Genomic DNA, 19501 nt, shown 5'->3' on the forward strand with positions numbered 1-19501 from the left:
GGGAAAGGCTCGAACTTTCAACCTCCTGATAACAGTTTTTTAACAGTCAGACGCGCTAGCCAATTGCGCCACCGGGGAAATCGGTAGAATTGCACTAACTTTTGGTAGTGTTAGATAGTGCCATTGAGTGATATGTCCTATTATATCCATACAATAACAGCGTCAAAATGATCACCATATTTGAATATGGGATTTCACTGATCTCCATAATATGAAATTCATCGTACACTTATGTATGTTAAAACCTAACCGGAACTAACCCTGCAAGACGCTTATTCAGTCAAAAGCTTCCACATGAGATCTACCCATGAAGTCGGCTCGTTCTCCACTTTTCCTCGTATTTACCTTGCAGTATACCGATGTGGTGATAGTTCCAAAATCTCTAATAAGTTCGATTCTCTTTTCATTAATCCTAGGGTGAATATTGAGGACAGTGCTACTCGGGAGCTAGCGGTTTAGATTATATAGGGCTTATCGCGGGAGTGCTGAACGGACCGGAGAAGTTAAGAAATAACAAGAATGAGAGTATAAGTGCAGGAGAGGGATCGAAAACATTATACGGAATACTCTGGGAACATTAGGTGGGTATTTATGAATCAGCAGTGGGACTATTAGTAGTCCACAAAAGCAGAATAATACCTCTATCAGAAGCAGAGTTCCGTTGACACATATTGTGATATTAGCTGTGATAGGATCTCACACTTACATAGTCACTTATGGTAACACGAAATAGTATAAGACTATTTCGATATACTCCACAGTAATTATTGGACAGCTTCCAATTGACAGCTGATAGGGCTACTAGGGCTACTAGAGTCGTGCTAATGAGACATGGGTGATGCGGTCCTGTTGCATCTAAAGGATTATCATGTACGGGTATTACTAAGGGACAACTTGCCAAGATCTACAAATAAACTCAGATTGATAATGTAAGACGAGGGTTACACACAACTGCGGGGAGGTCAACGTAATATAATTTTCTGCTATACAATATAGGGATGATTCGAGTATAAATTACTCGACTCTGAACCTGCTGGTATTGATTATGGACAAAAGGCCTCTCCATTCCTTATTCTTTTCGTGCATTTATTCAAGATGACGGAAAAGGTAGTCCAAGCTGACCAAGCTCCTGTAGCAGGAGAGCCTTGCTCTACTGAGAAGAATCTAATCAACTACGGCGCCCCGAATGTAAGGCTCTAGCAATCAAACAAGACTAGTAAATAGTTTTACTAACAAATTATCAAGGCTCCTTTTTACACGCCCGTTCAAGATCCTCCTGCAGGAACCCCTTGGGATGTTCAACCAGAAGGGTCCCTCTTCTCACCCCTAAAGATCAATGGAATAGAGCTTCAAAACCGCATTATCGTCTCTCCAATGTGCCAGTAAATTTCTCCATCATACTCAATTTATTATGGACAGAGCTAATTGTATTAACCAGGTACTCCGCAAGAGACGGGTTTATGAGCATATGGCATCATGGTACGGGATTCCAGCATCTACCCCCCCTTTTCTTTCACTATTTCAGATGTCAGAAGTTCAAACCCCAACAAACAACAACTTCGCTCCTTCTATAGAAAGAGCTAATACCTACGAATCTTAGTCCATCTCGGGAGTTTTGCTTCTCGAGGAGCAGGCCTAATCCTGACAGAAGCCACCGCTGTATCGCCTGAAGGGCGCATCTCACCCCAAGATGTCGGCCTTTGGGACGACGGACACATTGCACCATTGAAGCAAATTGTTGACTTCGCCCACAGTCAGGGCGCGAAGTTCGGCGTGCAGCTAGCCCATGCTGGACGAAAAGCAAGCACTGTCGCACCGTGGATTGACCGAAAAGCCGCGGCGCGTGACTATGTAAGCAGAGATGTAGCCTCATTAATAATGTTGTAACTGAACTAACGTATCATTTAGTCGGAAGGATGGCCGAGTACTGTCGTTGCTCCATCTCCAGAGGCTTATAACGCACAGACGATCTTGCCGAAAGAAGCAACTAAAGAAGATATCGAGAAATTCAAGAAGGATTGGGTCGCTGCCGTCCGACGTGCTTTGAAAGCTGGTGTAGATGTAAGTAAACTCGATCATACATATAAGTTGTCAATAGACAGTCCTAACATGGAAGCAGGTCATCGAAGTCCATGGAGCACGTAAGTACATCTCGAAGAGACTTCAAATAAACAACATCCTAACATCACATCCATAGACGGCTACCTCCTAAACGAATTCCTCTCCCCATCCTCCAACAAGCGCACCGACGAATACGGCGGCTCCTTCACCAACCGCATCCGCCTCTTCCTCGAGGTCGTCGACCTTCTCAAGGCCGAAGTCCCCAGCAACTTCCCCATCTTCTGCCGGATCCCCGCGACAGACTACCTAGAGCACGACCCCAGCCTACCGCAGTGGACCCTCGACGACGCCATCAACCTCTCCAAGGCCCTTGCCGACCGCGGCGTGCACTTCCTCGACGTCTCGGCCGGCGGCACCGACGCCCGCCAGAAGATCGTCGCCAGCCCCGGCTACCAGGTGCCCCACGCAGAGGCCATCAAGAAGGCTCTTGTCGGCACAGGCACGCTTGTGGGTACCGTGGGCGAGATCACGTCGGGGAAACAGGCCAAGGCCATCCTAGACGCGAAGTCCGCAGATGCTGTTATCGTAGGACGCGCGTTCCTGAAGGATCCGGATCTGGTGTGGCATTGGGCTGACGAACTGGATGTGGATATCCACGTGGCTAGTCAATGTGAGTTCTTGTATCTACCCATTTCTAATCTGTATATTAGGCTATCTGGGTACATACCTTTACGTTGTGGTCCGTTGCTAATTCGTACTCTTGCGTAATAGATGGCTGGGGCTTTGGCATGACGAGGCATCATAGACATAGGCGGCACTGATTCCCCAGGGAAGTTTCCACCCGTATTCATCAGTCCCTACTTAGTACCCTGTAGTTACTACACAGCCAAACTTGTGATTCAGGTCCGAGGCAGGTTACATAAGACTTAGAATTTACCGTTGGTTGAAAAGGGGCATATAGGGGTATAACGATTCAAGGGAATAAAATCGGGCATATAAGACTAGACATTAAGTACCTAAGATATCTCTTATTTAAAGATTTTTCTGTCCCTTATCAGCTTTGAACACCCACAATATTTCTCCCTCTCCAAAAGCAAACGACATGTCAACCATTAACCTCCTAGCTTAAGATAATTATGATATGATATCTTTGCTTCACAGTACTCCTGTTGTATAAGAAGGTCTAATTCTTAACATATTTTATTACTGGTACATCTACTCTATAAGCGATGGTTTATAGAGAAGCTTCATAGGCCAAGCTTGGAGGACATTTAGTAAAGTGCCTTGTAAACGGACCCTAATCCGCCCCATGAACCCTTTGGATGAAAGACCGATACAATCCACAATACTATTGTGATAGCACCATACCACACCAATACAACCACATCCGGTGCACATGAATGTTTATACTTTATTAGTTACCTTCAAGGTGGACAGGATTGTACTCTTCTGTGCTCAGCCTTAGACTTCTCTCGTATAGGAAATTGGATGCTGTGCTTCGGTCTAAGCGAGTTCATGAATCGATGTGCCATCCCCTCCTTACCCTGCGTACTCTTATTTGTTTTATTTGTAGTCTTGAATGACTTCCAACGACTTCTGGTCGGTTTTGCTTTTGTTTTGCAGGCGCCGCAATGCCTTTTTGACTTCCGTGGTCTGTATGGCCTAGACTTCCGCTTGCCTAATGCATGTGGAGCCGCTTCTATGCTTGTAGCGTTATCGAACCGCACTTTAGTTTTGATACATACCTTTTTTATCCATTTCTTGAACTTGAATTTCCGGATTCGTTTGACTAGTGTAGTAGAAGATGTATTGGATTCCCTAAAATGAAACCCAGGTTGCAGCGGACTTTCCAAGCGAGGTGAAACTTCAGGGAGTCGGCATCGTCGAGAACCGTGTCGCGAAATAGCCGCTGGCATGGTATGGTAAGTGTTGCCTTGGTTCTTCCAGCGTATCTTTTTAGTAAAGTGCGTCCTGCATGTCTCCTCGCTCTGACGAAGATGATCCGTAGAACTTGCACGATTCGACCGAAATGGAAATTCCTCGTCGGATGAGCTACTGTGAGATGATCCAAGTTCAGGATAGCTGCCATGAATAGCTGAGGTACTCGGGCCTTGGCCATCTAGTGCAGACAAGATAGCCCTCTGTGATATACCTAGCATTTCCTGTCTCGCCGTGGTAAAGTGATCGCTGTCGTAGTTCTTGTCTAGCTGCTCTTGTGGACAACTAGAGGAAGCAACATCTGAAAGTGGTGGTCTCGGGGTATAGTCCCTACTCGCGGTTCTTGTATCGGTATCTGAAACTCCATCGGCTGCAGCTAATTCTTCCATAAGACACTTACCAGCTCCATTACTCAATGCTGATGCATCGTTAGTAGAAGCGCTGCATTTGCTTGGGGGGTTTCGCAATGGATATGTGCCGTAGTGAGATATTTCAGCTATGAAGTCTTCCGTCCAAGTATTCAACTGTGGCGAAGCGCAATGGTCCGGCGGAGAACGGATGCCTTCTGAAGGGTAAGATGACGAAGCGCTACGAACTCTAGTAAGTGAAGTTGGCGAATCATCATCCATGGTACTCTCTTCTGATGATTTAACATAATTGTGGTCATTGAATGGATTACGTGTGTTGTGCTCTTGTAATGCTTCTTGTAGCGATACCTCTTGTCCAGAGGAAAAATGGGTAATGACACCAGACATTTGTAAGGTGGTTTTGTCAACACGGTCAGATCCATCATCGCCTTTTGCCACTCTAGACCTAGTACTCGACGTTATATTTTCAATACAAGAAAGGGGCCGCAAATTGTTGTTAGTAAGACGAGCACCGCTATTTTCTGCAGTATTCAGACAATTTTCATCCTTCTCAAATAAATTTGCGAAAGCGGAGGAGATATTTGCGCGCCGACGAGTAATAGTATCACCGATGTGTATAGTTGGGAACCTGGTACGGTGGTTTGGGTCACCATCCTTGGATTTCTCTCGGGAAAAAGCCCTGCTAGGCAAAGACCATCTGTGTAGTGACATAGTAATGGGATAACCTAAGTGTGTTTTTTTCGTCGTATTAATGCACCTAAGCAGTTCTGCAATATTTTAACTTAACTTGTTATGAATTATGAATTCCTAAATTCCGAGGAATAATAAGATGGTGGTTAGGAGTAACAAGCTGAATCTTCCATGGAAGGTTCCGTAGTTACGACTTGATTCTCTAAGAATACAGGTACATAATGAATGCTACCTTCTTCATTACGTTAAGGAAAACTCTAGGAAGTTATTATGACAACTTTATGAACTAATTACAATCTATACATATTCCACAGTGCCTTCCTCATCGTTATTTTTTCAATCATGATAGAAAGGGGCAGCAATTAAGGCGATAAGATTAATCTGCAATATATGCTTAATTGCATATATAAAATTTAGAAGTAGGGTTACGTGCAATCAGGCCGAATATGAAGTACACTATAATAAAAAGTCGCCCCTAGTAAATGAGATAGTAAATGATGTCACCATAACAGCAGGCCATGTGCAAACGACTTACTTTATCGTTACAATTACCTAAGATATCTAAAACTCTAACGTTCCCACCCCCAAGGTATCAAGGGTGGCTCTTATTCAAATCTACCAATTTTAAGCTCAGTCCGGAAGTCATGTTGCAGGTTTCAACTTGCCATACATGTAGCAAGGCTCGTATTGATCCGTAGTTATGAGATCTAACCGAAGGTCTCAACTAATAGCAATTTGCTATGCAAGGCATTTAACTAGACTATTCCATGGAACATCTCGACTAACCCTGCCGCCGATCCGCAGCGGCGCATCCAGGATTTCTAGTCGATCATCCCAATTGCAGCAAAACCACTTCCCACGTGGTTTTTTTAGTTCCCCAAAACAACAAAAGAAGGAGACCGGTGCTGGTAAAGGTCCCCTTATAGTCGTGCCCGTGGCTTTACTCCTGCTAGGTGGCTTGCTTATTTACTCGCTCTATCCAGACGAACAATTCCGCCAAGCCCGCCGTATTGAACAGGGCAAGAAGATTCCTCAGGATGTCAAGGATGGTTCACAACATCAAACTGAGGAGACCGCTTGGTCGGCCTTTACCCGCCGGTTTGAGGATTTTTCAAACGTCACTGATATTGAATGGTCCTCATTATCTGATCGCATCGTCGAGCTAATACTTCCTGATTGGTCTAAAGCTATTCCCGCCCAGATCCGCAAACTCCAACGCGAGCTTTCCATGGCAGACGGGTCGCTAGCTAAAGAGATATGGCAGGAGGCTCATGACCCTTTCATTCACCCAGAAATTCAGTATTCTGCTAAGGTGCGCGTTTCAGACGAACTTTGTGACGATGAAAAAGAGTACTTAGCTCGTCGCAAGAAAATCGCGACAGCGGCGTTGGCCAAATATCTTGGCCTAGACGAGAAGGATATTAACCCTGAAGATGTTCCTACAATAGCCATGTGCGGTTCTGGTGGTGGCTTGCGAGCCTTAGTTGCAGGCACCGGCTCACTCCTCGCTACTCAAGAAGATGGGTTATTCGACTGCGCAACCTACACCTCCGGTGTTAGTGGTTCATGCTGGATGCAAGCTCTATACCTTTCGTCTCTGACCGACTGCCGGTTTGATCGCATCGTTGACCACTTAAAAGCAAGACTGGGGGTTCATATCGCATATCCTCCAGCTGCGTTTTCATCCGTGACATCTTCTCCGACCAATAAGCTACTTCTAAGCAGTGTAGTGGAGAAACTGAAAGGGGACCCGAAAGCAGCTTTCGGGTTAGTTGATGTATATGGTATCTTATTAGCAGCAAGGCTCCTAGTGCCAAAAGGCGAGCTTGGTATTAACGAACGAGACTTCAAACTCTCTAGTCAGAGAGAATACATCAAGTATGGACAAAATCCCCTGCCAATCTATACTGCAGTGCGCCATGAAATCCCAGACATAGCCGCGAATATGTCGAAAGGCAGTCCGGAACAAGCAAAAGAGATCGCAAAACAGGAGGCATGGTTCCAATGGTTCGAACTGACCCCTTATGAATTTTTCTGTGAAGAATTTAATGCCGGAATTCCAACTTGGGCTCTTGGTCGACGGTTTAATGACGGAGAAGACGTACCTCCAGAGAAGAATGGCTTCCATTTACCGGAGGTCCGTATGCCTATTATGATGGGTATTTTCGGCAGTGCTTTCTGCGCAACTCTTAGCCACTATTATCGGGAAATTCGACCACTTGTTAAGAAGTTGACCGGGTTTGCTACAGTTGATGAGATGATTTATGGTTATAATGAAGATCTAGAGAAAGTTCATCCGATCGATCCAGCACAAATACCTAATTTTACGTATAATATGGAAGGCAAGCTACGATTCACGACACCAACCACTATATACAATAATGAGTATATACAGTTGATGGACGCTGGCATGTCTAATAATCTACCTATCTACCCTCTACTCCGACCTGGTCGAGATGTCGACATCATCGTAGCATTCGACGCCTCTGCAGATATCAAGACGGATAACTGGTTGTCAGTGGCAGATGGGTACGCACGCCAACGTGGTGTGAAGGGCTGGCCCGTTGGCGTTGGATGGCCAAGGGAAACAGACCCAAGGAATAAAATCGAACAACAGCTGGACGCAGCCCAAGCAGACTCACCAGCGGACGCAGAGACCAAAGTACAGAAGGCACAACAAGCCCAGAGCCAAAACCTAGCTAAACACCAACCCGAAGAGCCAAGTGCCAAGACAAAACACGACGTATCACATCCCGAGGATTCGGAATTAGGCTATTGCACGGTTTGGGTGGGTACAACCGAGGAGCGATCGTCGGAGCCGCCGCCGCCCACAAAGGCAGTTACGGACGACGCGTTGCCATGGCAGCTGATGGAACCTCGCGCAGGTATCACCGTAGTATATTTACCATTCCTAGCAAATCCGAAGGTGGACGGCGTCAACCCGGCCGTAAGCGATTATATGAGCACTTGGAACTTCGTTTATACCCCAGAGCAGGTCGATAAGGTAGTGGCGCTCGCACGCGCCAACTTCGATGAGGGTAAGGACCGCATCCGCCGTTGCGTACGTGCCGTCTACGAGCGTAAAAAGAAGCTACGCGAGGAAGGTGAGGCCGCTGCTAAGAAGGAGGCATATAGGCGCTTGGTACGCTTGGGCATCGCAGATAGGTTGGGGGAGGGCGATCATTTTAGCTAACTTCCTGCGCGAGATTGGTCTGTTAACCACTGAACCTCCCCCCTTTTTGCTTCCTCTTTTGTATACTTCCTTATGTACATATGACAGACTTCCTACCGATCAGATAGATGGGGGAGGACACACTTAAATGGATTTAGAGAAAAAATGAGGGATAATTAAGTCATACGAGTAGATATTTACACTCGGCCGAAGAGTGGTTGTGGGTGGTGCTGTCTTCATATGTTCTACATGGGCCATCTATGCTCGCGGCTTTCGAATATAGTACAATGATACATATGGTATGCCGGCCCCTGAATCCACCCTCATGAGTTCCGTAGCAGCTAGGTATCATCATCCCTTTTTTCCCCGCGTATGATCCCCTCCGGTGCCATTATCCAGTAACGATTTTTTATTTTCTCTCCGTAACGGATAATCCGTACGCACTCTCGCGTAGAAACTCTTCCGAGGCCAGAGACTACGAGATAACCTCACCGATATCAACGTACACCGGCTTATACGGAGCGGCATCCTCCACAAACGTGTCACTCGGTACCGCGGTGTCGACCGGACTATATAGATACCACGCCTTTAGCGCATTAATGGAGGCTGATATCCTCGCGTCGTCGAGGCTGCTAGCTGCGCCCTCGCCCAGCAGGTCTCGCCCGCTGTAGATGCCTACTACAAAGACGGGTGTCCTGCTCAGACGACCCGTCTCGCTTAATAACCTCGCGACGGGGGCGTCGAAGTTCTCCCTTGCGCATAGCTTAACCAGCTCCCTTGTTGGCGTCTTAAATTCGAACATGTTAGAGAGGTCGAGCGTCCGAGAAAGGACGTGCGCCTTCACGAAGGTCTTGGCGGCATCCCGCCCGCAGTATAGATAGATAGCGCCAACAACCGCGCGCACGAAGTTAGCGTTCGCATTCCCCACCGGGTTGTCGACAACTAGGTCTTTTGTGTTTCTCGCCGCACTAACTTCGACGTCTTCCTCTTCTTTGGGCTGCTTCTGCTTCGTTACCATCTCACCGAATGCATCGTCGTACATGACTGAACTGCTTAGACCCCGGCGCCACTTGTATTTCTGGATCTCCTTCGACTCAGCACGCACGTAGCCCCACTTGCTCATCATGACCGTCGGCTTGTCCTGCGAAAATTGCAATAACCCCGGGTCCACCTCCTCGCCGGGCGCGGCGGCCGCTTCTACACCCCAGGCGCGAGCAATCTGGTGCAGGGCCGGCACGCCGGAGTAGCCCTTCATGGCGGAGAAGAGAATGGCCATGGGTAGGCGGGGATAGCGGGTAATGAGGAATTCCGAGGCATGGTACTGGAGGATGGATGCGCCCACAAATGCAAGATTCGCATTGTTGAAGCGGGGGTCTGCGTCGGCTGAAGGGTCTATAAGGGCGCGGGCGAGAGTCTGTAAGGGGATTTTAGAGGAGAGAGAGAGTCGCGCATGCAGAGCCGCAAGCTTAGCCGAGTATAGAGCTCGCTCTGGAGGCGGGGATGGTAAGGGTGCTATGTGTTCCTCCTCTGGTAGTAGTATGGGAAGTTCTTCAGTATCGTTTATTTCTTCGAGAACAACCTCGGATGTTGTCGTCTGCCATCTCCTTTGACAACATAGAGGGGCTTGTAATCTAGAAGTCTGGGGGGCTCGACATATCCTTGTCGAACTAGGTGGTGGCCTCGCGGGCGTTGTAGAGAGTAATTGACTCGATAACCTGTGCAACCGTATTCTCTTCATTTTAGATAGCGCAGATCACCTCATGCCAACGCACTGGGCGGGTTGAGACACGACACGGTTGGCGGGGAATAAGGCAATTGCTGTAAGTGGTCTCGTGTCTTGTCTGCTAAAGAAAAAGTTTCTGTGAATTGAAGCTACGGGCGATTAACAAGGGACCAATGATAGGAATCGTGCACGTGCCACCCCGTTAATGCCCGCCCAGTACTTTAGATAATCGGTTTAACAATTAACCACTCCCGAGCGCCAATCAATTGAATCCTAATTCTGGACCATTTTAACGTTCTCGAAGTTTAGGTAATGCACTATTTGATGCAAGGCGTATCACTGTAAGCGAATAGGCGAACAGTTTAAACCGCAACCCGCAACCCGCAACCCGCAATCCGCAATCTTCCCGACGTACCATCACCAGATCCCAATTTATCCCAATTGACCCCATACAAGAATTTGTTCGTTGCACATTCGAACAAGATGGTAAGTGCTTGGTAAACTCTTCGATTATGCATCACTAATATCTACTAGGGTGGCGGTCCTAAAGTTCCGTAAGCTACAACCTACCTTCCTACCCGCCATGTGAACCTCGACAGACGAATCTAACCTCCCACTAGCTACCCCAAGCACGTATGGTCTCCGGCCGGTGGTTGGTACACGCAACCGAGCAACTGGAAAGCAAACACTGCGGTTTTCATGGGGGTTATCCTAGGCATCTCGGCCTTGACGTGGAAGCTCAGCGCCGACCGGGAGGTGCGATATAAGATGCCGGAGCCGGATCGATTCTACCCCAGCCGATAGTACGTTTGATATTGTGTCATGATTAGGGAGGGAGAGTATCGCGATGCTAATTTGTCTTGCAGCTGGACTAAGCAGATAAGGGAGTACGAAGCAGCGCAGAAAGCAAAGAAGACCGAGGAATCGTAGAGCTGATATTATTGTTGGGGTGTACATATACCATATCCTGAAACCGGCAATACTAGGCATCGGGCTACACTTCGGCAGAAATAAGTGATCATCCCTCGACGATGCCCGTAACTTTTCGAATGATAGTGACTATGGAAGTCGTCCCTGGAAAGAAAGTCACTTAGAAACCTCCTTACTCAAGGGGCCTTGTCATTCGATCCGTTCCACAAGATCTTTCAGTGTAGACCAGAAGTATGCATTTGCTAGCAGAGTACTATAATTAGTTGACCCAATACGAGGTAATCGACCCACCATCCCCAAGCATGCTCATATCTTATATAATTCATATCCGTTCCAACCACTCCAGCAGAGTGACCAGATTTACTAAGTAGCCATGTAGAAGCCCATAAAGTGAAAGAGGGAACTAAGCGAATAATCATTAGGCCACCCATGGATGTCCATTAAAGGGTGTCATAGTAGCATATGGTATTTTTCGCTTGATCGGGTAAGATGAGAATATTCAAGTATGGGGGATGATTTTCGCGTTGATTATCAGGTAGTGCCCTCTATGTCAAATGGATATATCTGAGACTTACAAGACACAGGTAGAGAGGAAACATTTTGTAGTATGCCTAATATACTATTACGGTTCTTGCTCTTATCCCGTATTATGTATTTGCTATCATTGTATACTAATATGTTAGCAATGTTCACCCCTAAGTGGTCGAAAACGAAAGACCAAGTACATACATTCGACTTTTTGAGAAATGATTAATATTATCTCATTTTGAGCGAGGGGGTCAAGATAGGGGGCTAGGAGTTAGTAGTAACTATTCCAAACCCCATTCCGAATATTCTCGAGTCGGGAAATTGATCAGTGATCTAAGAAAGTACTGTTACTTATGGCTAGGTTGCTAAAATCATGGCACTACTCGCGATCTAGTAGTATGTTTAACACAGTTGTCTCCTACCGCATCTAAGTAACTAAGTGATAATAGAATAGTTATCTTAGAATCTACCTAGGTATCTTATAGACTCACCAGAAGTATGATAATATTCCAAGCTAGGCATCTTTAATTAATGAAATATGGCGGGAGTTCGCCAAAAAAAAAAAAAAACCACCAAAAAAACAACCTTATAGTATCTTATGAGACGAGCCGAGAGAGGGAGAAACTATTATATTGAGGCAAGGGGAAGTTTTATTCTTATATAATCAAGTATTCAGACATCAAATCAAGTTGTTTCTGTCAGGTATATGTAAATAGTTATAGATTCGTATTGTTCAAAATATTTATTTCCCTACACGAAGCACCCTTACCATTTTACTTCATCAGATATCCAGTTCAGACATCTAAGTAGCTAAGTGATATATAATTATTTTTTATAGGTTGATCGGCCGACATTGACCTAACGTTTGGTTGGAACTCTAGACTTGGGGTTTGAACCTATGATGAAGAATAACCTGATTATGAGATCGTCAGGTAGTAGGCGATAGTAGCTTAGTTATTCACATAAAATACTAGTTGTATTTGGTGGTAAATGACACTAGGAGTAGTATTTAACAGGTACGTTTATACCTGACGTAGATCGTTCCCCTACTTGTCGAAGTGTTTATATTAAGTTAGGTAGCTTTGGTATAAATAGCATATCAAATACTTTAGGGGTGCCGCGAGTTTATAAGAAGGGCTTCGAAGTGCATGAACATCAATCGTAGTAATTAGAGTCACATTGTCGTATTCGAATATCTTCTGATGGATGATACCGTAGGTACAATGTACAGTTTTACACAAATCGATTTATTGCACTGTCGACCACTGAATTGCTTGTTTTTGCGGAAATTAAATCATGAGAAGTTACTCTGATAGATCCAAAAGATATACACAGCAGTATAAACTTGAACACCTCGCTAGGTAAATTCATAAGGGGCATGGCTGTACTAAATTATATGATCGTAAGGTGATTTACTCAATTAATCGGTTGACGCGGCGGAATGCCTCGGGGAACATCTTGTAGAATACTAGCACGGCATATAAGGTAAATGAAACAAGCGCCCGTGCTTGGCTGTTATGGCAGGGCTAAAATTGATGTTATGTAAAGAAAGTATAAGCTTCGTTGAAAGACTCGATCGAAACAAGGAAAAAATGAAAAGAAGAAAAAATAGAAAGGCTAAAGACTAGGATTAAAAGGTCAAAACGCAGTGCGTTAGCCTACCCCTTTTTTCAGCCTAGCATATGAGGCCGTCGTCATTTCGTCTTTGACAAGGTCGGAGAAACAATTATCGGCAGTAACTCTAAAGACACAGTACAGATCGACTAAAGAAACAGCACATCCACTTTCACGTGAGATGCGCCAACCGTGCACCCGACCACACATTTGATACATAAATACTTAGGTAGATATTGAAATATTTATAATACTTAATATATATTAATTTATATAACTTTCCTAAATCCGGTCCAAATCACGTGCAACTAGGCTTATTATTTTTCTAATTTTTCACTTTAAATATAACATATTTTTAATAAATATTTCATTGATATTTCGTAATTTTATAATAATAAATAAATAAATAAAATAAATAAAATAAATAAAATAAATAAAATAAATAAAATAAATAAAATAAAATATTACGTAATATAATTAATAAAATTTGTTTATTTTTATTTATTTTTATTTTTTATTATATAATATAAATATAAATAAAACTAATAAATTATTTTAAATTTAAAATAATATAATAATATAAATTTTATTAATTTATTTAATAACGGTTTTTATTTTAAATAAATATATTAAATTTATATAAAATTGTTAATAAATACGTACGTAAAATAAAATAAATAAATAAAGTAATAATTAATAAAATAACAATTAATTGAAACGAGTGTATTTATAATGTTTAAAAAAGAAAAACTATTTAAAAAAACATGTTAAAAGCATGTTTTATTTATATGTATATAGGTGTTTTTTTTTTAATGCGTGGGGAACGTAACTTTTCCTTAATTATCATACAACCATTAAAAATTTTTATAATTTTATATATTTTATATATTATTTTTTATTATTTTATTTATATTTTATTTCATTTATATTTATATTTTTATAAATATTTAAAAAAAAAATATTTAAAAATTATAGAAATTTCATTTGGTTACAATGCAAGTGGGGTATATGCATGGGGTTGGGTACAGTTTTAAATGGCCGTGCATGGTGGCTTGTGGTGGCTTGTAGTGGCTTTCATCACGTGCAAAGTGGATGTGCTGTTTCTTTAGTCGATCTGTACTGTGTCTTTAGAGTTACTGAATTATCGGAGGGACCTTGGGATCCTTGGCTGGCGGCCCGGGTAAGCGAAGTTATGTACTACATAATATGTAGTGCAAGAACGATATGAATCTGAATCAACAGGCATGAGAACAGGTCTAGCCAATAGGTACCAGAGCGCGGGAATGAGACAGACGAATCTTACATAAAAATACAGCCCTGACGCTTGGAGAATTTTAATGCGGAAGTTTCAGCTCATCTGATCGGCGCTTGCATCAGAAACAATTGAGACTAACCTCGTCGATCTGTTCTAGGATTCTACAAGATGGTTTTGTCTATTGGGGTTTGGTGATTCGTGGCACACTGAAGACTTAAGGGTAGGTAGTAAAGCCTTGCAGATATCGGCGTCCGAATCGTAGACGGTTTGGTGATTTAGCCTCATGGCTGAAAGTTTGATATATGTTTCGTACGTAAACAACGATGATTATAAAATCATATGTCGACAAGTGCAATGTCTAAAACAGGATACTAAAGATACCAGGCACTGACTAGAATAGGAAAGAAGCTTGCTTGACTACATAGGAAGAACTTCGCAATTAGATAAACTATCAAGTAAGGTGTCCCGTCGCATCGGTGTTCGTCGTTCAAGATATCATCATCGTCTTCATGTTTAGTTGGCACATAAAGGTTTCCGTCGTGATCAGCGGCCGCTGAATACTGATGTAACTTAATATCATGCTAAACAAAGGCTATTCATATCCCTACCATTGTTGCGATGACAGCGGTCTCATTATTAGTAGATCGATTTGTTTAAATAACTACCTAAGTTAAATAAGGTGATACCATTACCATTCGCTGTGATGATACCTATGTAATGTTAGGGAAGATGTCGACTTTTGAAGAGATTGAGTCTTTGCTTTTCTTCAGAGATTCTAGGCGTTGCGATTGGATAAGATACCCATGTCAGCTAATTTTAAGGTGCTTCTGAGGCTTTACCCATTCTAACCAAGACTTTGTCTGAGGTCCGTGGCTTGACAGGGGTTGTTGCTCAAGCATGAAGTGCGACATATGTACGAGTATACCTACTATTATGGAATAGCATTGTTTGATACTTTGCATGCATACATGTAAGTATATAAGCAATGGTTCTAATGATATCGAATACTGCGCCAATTATATTAATTCAATGCGTTTGATTATTTATATCATAGAAATATCAGGAAAGAATATATGGTATCTGAACCCAACGAATATAAGTTGAAGATAAAGGCGATAACTAGTATGAAATGGGACGAAGGTCTTTAATTTGAAGCCCGTGTCCCGTAAATCGTTGCAAGCAAAGTAAGTTTGTACCTGTGGGCCGTAACCTTGATCGCGGGTTGATAGAACTGATTGAGTTAAGGTCCATTGGATGAAATCTACGCCAAGACTCCGTGGAGGGTAAAACGCACCTAGTATTGACTTGGGGGTCTATAGCAGTTATTTGTTACTGTACATTCTGTATCGATATCTGTCTGCACTAATTAGAGTAGCTAGAAGTACAGATACAGCGCTATGTCGGGGGTGGGGTACATCTGTACATAAGGCAACCAGGGTAAGACAGGGCAGGACCCGGCAGGTAGGGGGGGCAGGTAGGGGGGGCAGGCACAATTCATCCATGATCAAGGAGCATCGCAGTTAGCAAAGCAACAACGACCACAGCCCAGAAGCGCAGAAGCAGCTTGGGGCATAATCTGGTTACGCGAGTCTGTCTCTCTTGTTCCTGTCCCTCTCTCCTCCTTGCCGACGACCTATTCAGTCGTATATCCAAACTTCGACCTCTTTCCCTCCGATCTAATCATCATCTTCTTCCTCAGTTCAGATCTACGGTTTCACGGCGCACCGTCGTGGCCTATTTTCTTTTCTTGTTTCCTTGTTTATCCTTCGTTTATTTCCTGTTCAATCATTCGTTTTTTTTGCCGAAGGCCCAGCCATCTTAAATTCACCTGGGTTTAGAGCCTCCGCCATAGTGTCCTAGCCGACGTCGTGCATCCTAAAGGCCACCACAGCATGTCAAGCGCGACCTGAATTTTAATCACTAATACGGTTTCTGGCTCCGGCTCCTTCTCCATCCAGTCTCACTTTCTCCAACTGTACACACTCATTCGTCACCACGGAAACATCAACGCACCCGATCCTATCGGCATACTATTACCTCGAACAAAGCTTCGTAGTAAAAATCACCATTCCCTCTTAATTCAAATTTTAGAGCAATTGACTCTAGATAATTTTTCACCTGATTTTTTTTGGTTACGGTTACCACTTTTACTGCGACCAACCTCGGGACATAAATTTACTCAAAAAAAAGAAACAAAAACAAACTACTTTTCCTATCAGCATCTCACACGCTCTACCGCTTATTAGCGCCAAGCCACCGTGAAACTTCCGAGACATATTAGGACCCCCAACAGCAAACAGCCTCAAACGAGTCGATTCGAGTAGCATGCGGTATTGAGCAATGATAGGATCAGAGCATCATGCATTCATAGCGCCAACGATCGCTATTATCGAAAACTCTAGGAGGATCAGCGATATATCGCTCAATTCGACTTCCTCGGAGCAGAGCGAGTGCGATATAGCCATGTCGCGGACCCGATTAGGAGGACGTGGAAGAACGACTGGCGGGGCGGGATGGATTGCAAAGGCGGCTCTTTTCTCGGTTCTCTTTACGGTTCCTGGTTCCATGGCGCAAGAAAAATGCATCTCATTATCGGGCTCAACTACCTGCGGAGCTTTTCAGCCTGCTTCAATTTCTACTACGGACGATGACCTACGAAAAAGATTGTAAGTTTTCATTCCCCTGCAAACCCAAGTTCTCAGTAATGGGACTGGGACGCCTACCTATCGTATAGTTCGTCTCAATTTCTGACCGCTATACTCAGTACTTTTCTTCAGTATGTCAATGATACGGCTTCCTTTGACGAGCAGTTAAGCCAGTACGTTCGAACGACCTATGTTCAAGAACAGTAAGTAAAATAACTCTATATTGGTAGCCTAAACTTACACTATCATAGATATCAGAATCTTCTAGGATGTGGTAACATCGACCTTGTCAATACTACTGATTTATATGCCCGCTTCACCACCTCGAAGATCTGTAATGTTATCATTCAGAAATCCATTGAGCCCTGTGGCCTGTCGGACCAGGCCTCATTACCCTTATGTGCCGACTCTTGCACCGACTTCGCTGAGAGCGAAGCCTATTTGGCAGCCGACACCAATATTTGTCCTGGCACCAGCGATCGTCGTCAGGAGCAGATAAGAGCTGATTTTATCGATTGTTCCGTACCACCACGCTCATTGACACCTGGTAGTTGCGTACAAGGCATAGCTAACGAGCCAGAAAACTGTGGATATGGAGGTAGCACTATTGGATTGTGCTCATACTGCGCCTCGGGTGGCATTAATTCGACCGACACCTGTTGTTACAACTCCGATATTGAGGCAAGATGTGCTAATGTAGTCCTACCCACGATCACACCGACGATGACCTTACCAACCGCAAGCTCCTCTGCAAGCTCGACGGCCACTCCGGTACCGGTAGCTTCCTCAGGCAATAGTGGCCTTTCTGGCGGTGCTATAGCTGGAATTGTAGTCGGATCTGTCGCCGGTCTGGCTCTCTTGATTTTCCTCCTCTTGATGTGCATTAGACTTGCCCGACGGAGGCGCGGTAGTCAAAAAGGAAGCATTTTCAACCAGCCTTCACCCTCTAGAAAAGGACTCCAGACAGCTCAGATACCCGCAAACGTGGCAGCGCCACCCCAAGACTACGAAGTTCTCCCCGGAGGAAGAATAGCTCGCATGTCCGCATTGGAAGGCCATACAGGAGATCCGTCCTCGAGACGTGGAGAATCAAAGCGTGGGGGTTCAGCAGGCGCAGCAGCAGCAGGCGCCGCTGCTGGATATATGACTGCAAGGCGGAGGGCAGGAGACAATCACTCATCTTCGGATTCATTTGGTGATAGCCCCAGGTCAGAACCACGTGCAGCTATCTTACGCCCACCCCCTATGAACATTCGCAGGCACGGTTCGTTATCCAGTAGTTCTGTACTCGCTGGTGAGGATCCTCAATCTCCGACTAGTGCCGGGGGTATGTCATCCCCTCCCGGTGTCAACAGCCAACAATCCGAGCAATTGCCATTCTTTAAGGACTATTATTCACAAGACGATGTCCATCCAGGCGAGCGCGTCGCGGTTCTATGGGCATATCAACCGCGCGCAGCCGATGAATTTGCCTTGGAGCGTGGCGATATGTTGAAGGTGGTTGGTATCTGGGATGATGGATGGGCAACGGGCGTTTTGTTAGACGAAAGGGCAGACGAGTGGGAGGCACGAAAACAGGCCCAGAGAGACAGTGGTGTATCGCACACCTCGGGTCGTGGACGAGATACATCACCTCCTGCTAGCGGAGAGATAAAGGCTTTCCCATTGGTCTGCGTCTGCCTCCCTGAGCATTGGAGGAAAACTATCGAAGGTGACGGGTCCACAGAGACTGGCTCGAGTGCCCATCACGGCGGCCACCTTACCTGAAGCCGATAACGACATATTACGCTATTCACTTATATTTGATAGATTGATGAAGCTTGCCTGCGTTTGCATTGCTCTGGCGTTCAGGGACTTCTGACTTAGGCGCAACTTTCGGTCCGAGCACAGCACGATACCTGGCGTCACTCTTCCTCCCGGTGTACCCTCGATATATGGCCGAGAAACGTCTAGGTTAATCACCACTGGCTTGCTGCCCGTCTTCCCACCTTCATCCTGCACATAGACACGATAGTTCGCATTATCGCGATTGATACGCTTAATGCTTTCGATTCCATAATACGCATTTAATTCTTTTCGGATGACGCATCGCCTCGGATCAAGGATTTGACCGCAGGACTTCTGGTGGTGGTGTTTACCATGTTGTCCTGGGACTTTTGATATGAAGAGACGCGATTATATTAATATGACGACCACATGCATTTGAGCCCTCCCCATTCTATTCGATTGTTCATTCGATATACCCGGTGTGTTAGCAAAGGTGTTTGGAGTGGATGCTGTCGGGGAGGGCCATTGTTGTGTAATTACTTCTTAGGGAGGGGAGCCGTGTGAGACTGGACTGGAGCTGGACAACGCATATGATGCTACCTATATGGCTACTAGACGAGCAAGGAGATGAGGAGAGAGAATTCTGATAATATCTTCAATGGTATGGTACGAAGAGCCTTAGCCTAGATACCTGGCATAATGATGTTACTGAGGTTCGTCTTAGTCAATATCGTAAGCCTACCATCTTAATTATCGAATATAGAAACTTTCCCCGAAAATGAGTCCCTACATGTGTATGCTTATATGGAA

The 19501-nt window shown here is 44.7% G+C and overlaps 5 protein-coding genes across 6 annotated transcripts; 4 read left to right on the forward strand and 1 right to left on the reverse strand.

Annotated features, from left to right (window-relative positions):
• Nucleotides 1-1095: 1095 nt before the first annotated feature.
• GL218_04121 (putative NADPH dehydrogenase C23G7.10c) lies at nucleotides 1096-2882 on the forward strand (the record flags this gene model as incomplete). The annotated part of the gene is made up of 8 exons (XM_033580704.1): nucleotides 1096-1188; nucleotides 1246-1376; nucleotides 1439-1479; nucleotides 1601-1851; nucleotides 1909-2061; nucleotides 2120-2141; nucleotides 2198-2731; nucleotides 2833-2882. 8 exons carry the CDS (start codon nucleotides 1096-1098, stop codon nucleotides 2880-2882), a joined length of 1275 nt encoding a protein of 424 aa, XP_033436249.1.
• Nucleotides 2883-3975: 1093 nt separating this feature from the next.
• On the forward strand, nucleotides 3976-8250 carry GL218_04122 (Cytosolic phospholipase A2 zeta; the record flags this gene model as incomplete). Its single annotated transcript, XM_033580705.1, has 2 exons — nucleotides 3976-3983; nucleotides 5931-8250. The coding sequence occupies 2 exons, from the start codon at nucleotides 3976-3978 to the stop codon at nucleotides 8248-8250; spliced, it is 2328 nt and encodes a 775-aa protein (XP_033437129.1).
• A 454-nt stretch (nucleotides 8251-8704) lies between these two features.
• Nucleotides 8705-9830, reverse strand: GL218_04123 (54S ribosomal protein L3, mitochondrial; the record flags this gene model as incomplete). Its single annotated transcript, XM_033580706.1, has 2 exons — nucleotides 8705-9756; nucleotides 9809-9830. The coding sequence occupies 2 exons, from the start codon at nucleotides 9828-9830 to the stop codon at nucleotides 8705-8707; spliced, it is 1074 nt and encodes a 357-aa protein (XP_033437128.1).
• Nucleotides 9831-10435: 605 nt separating this feature from the next.
• On the forward strand, nucleotides 10436-10882 carry GL218_04124 (uncharacterized protein; the record flags this gene model as incomplete). The annotated part of the gene is made up of 4 exons (XM_033580707.1): nucleotides 10436-10438; nucleotides 10487-10506; nucleotides 10573-10755; nucleotides 10819-10882. 4 exons carry the CDS (start codon nucleotides 10436-10438, stop codon nucleotides 10880-10882), a joined length of 270 nt encoding a protein of 89 aa, XP_033437127.1.
• Nucleotides 10883-16619: 5737 nt separating this feature from the next.
• Nucleotides 16620-18691, forward strand: GL218_04125 (SH3 domain-containing protein; the record flags this gene model as incomplete). 2 transcript variants are annotated; one of them, XM_033580709.1, is made up of 3 exons in its annotated part: nucleotides 16620-16945; nucleotides 17044-17127; nucleotides 17176-18691. In XM_033580709.1, 3 exons carry the CDS (start codon nucleotides 16620-16622, stop codon nucleotides 18689-18691), a joined length of 1926 nt encoding a protein of 641 aa, XP_033437125.1. The 2 variants fall into 2 exon arrangements, with proteins under 2 accessions (XP_033437125.1, XP_033437126.1); XM_033580708.1 differs by having other exon boundaries at nucleotides 16743-16945.
• Nucleotides 18692-19501: the final 810 nt, after the last annotated feature.

This window comes from Daldinia childiae (assembly GCF_008694065.1).
Source record: "Daldinia childiae strain JS-1345 chromosome Unknown Scaffold3, whole genome shotgun sequence".
NCBI classification, from domain to species: Eukaryota; Fungi; Ascomycota; class Sordariomycetes; order Xylariales; family Hypoxylaceae; genus Daldinia; species Daldinia childiae.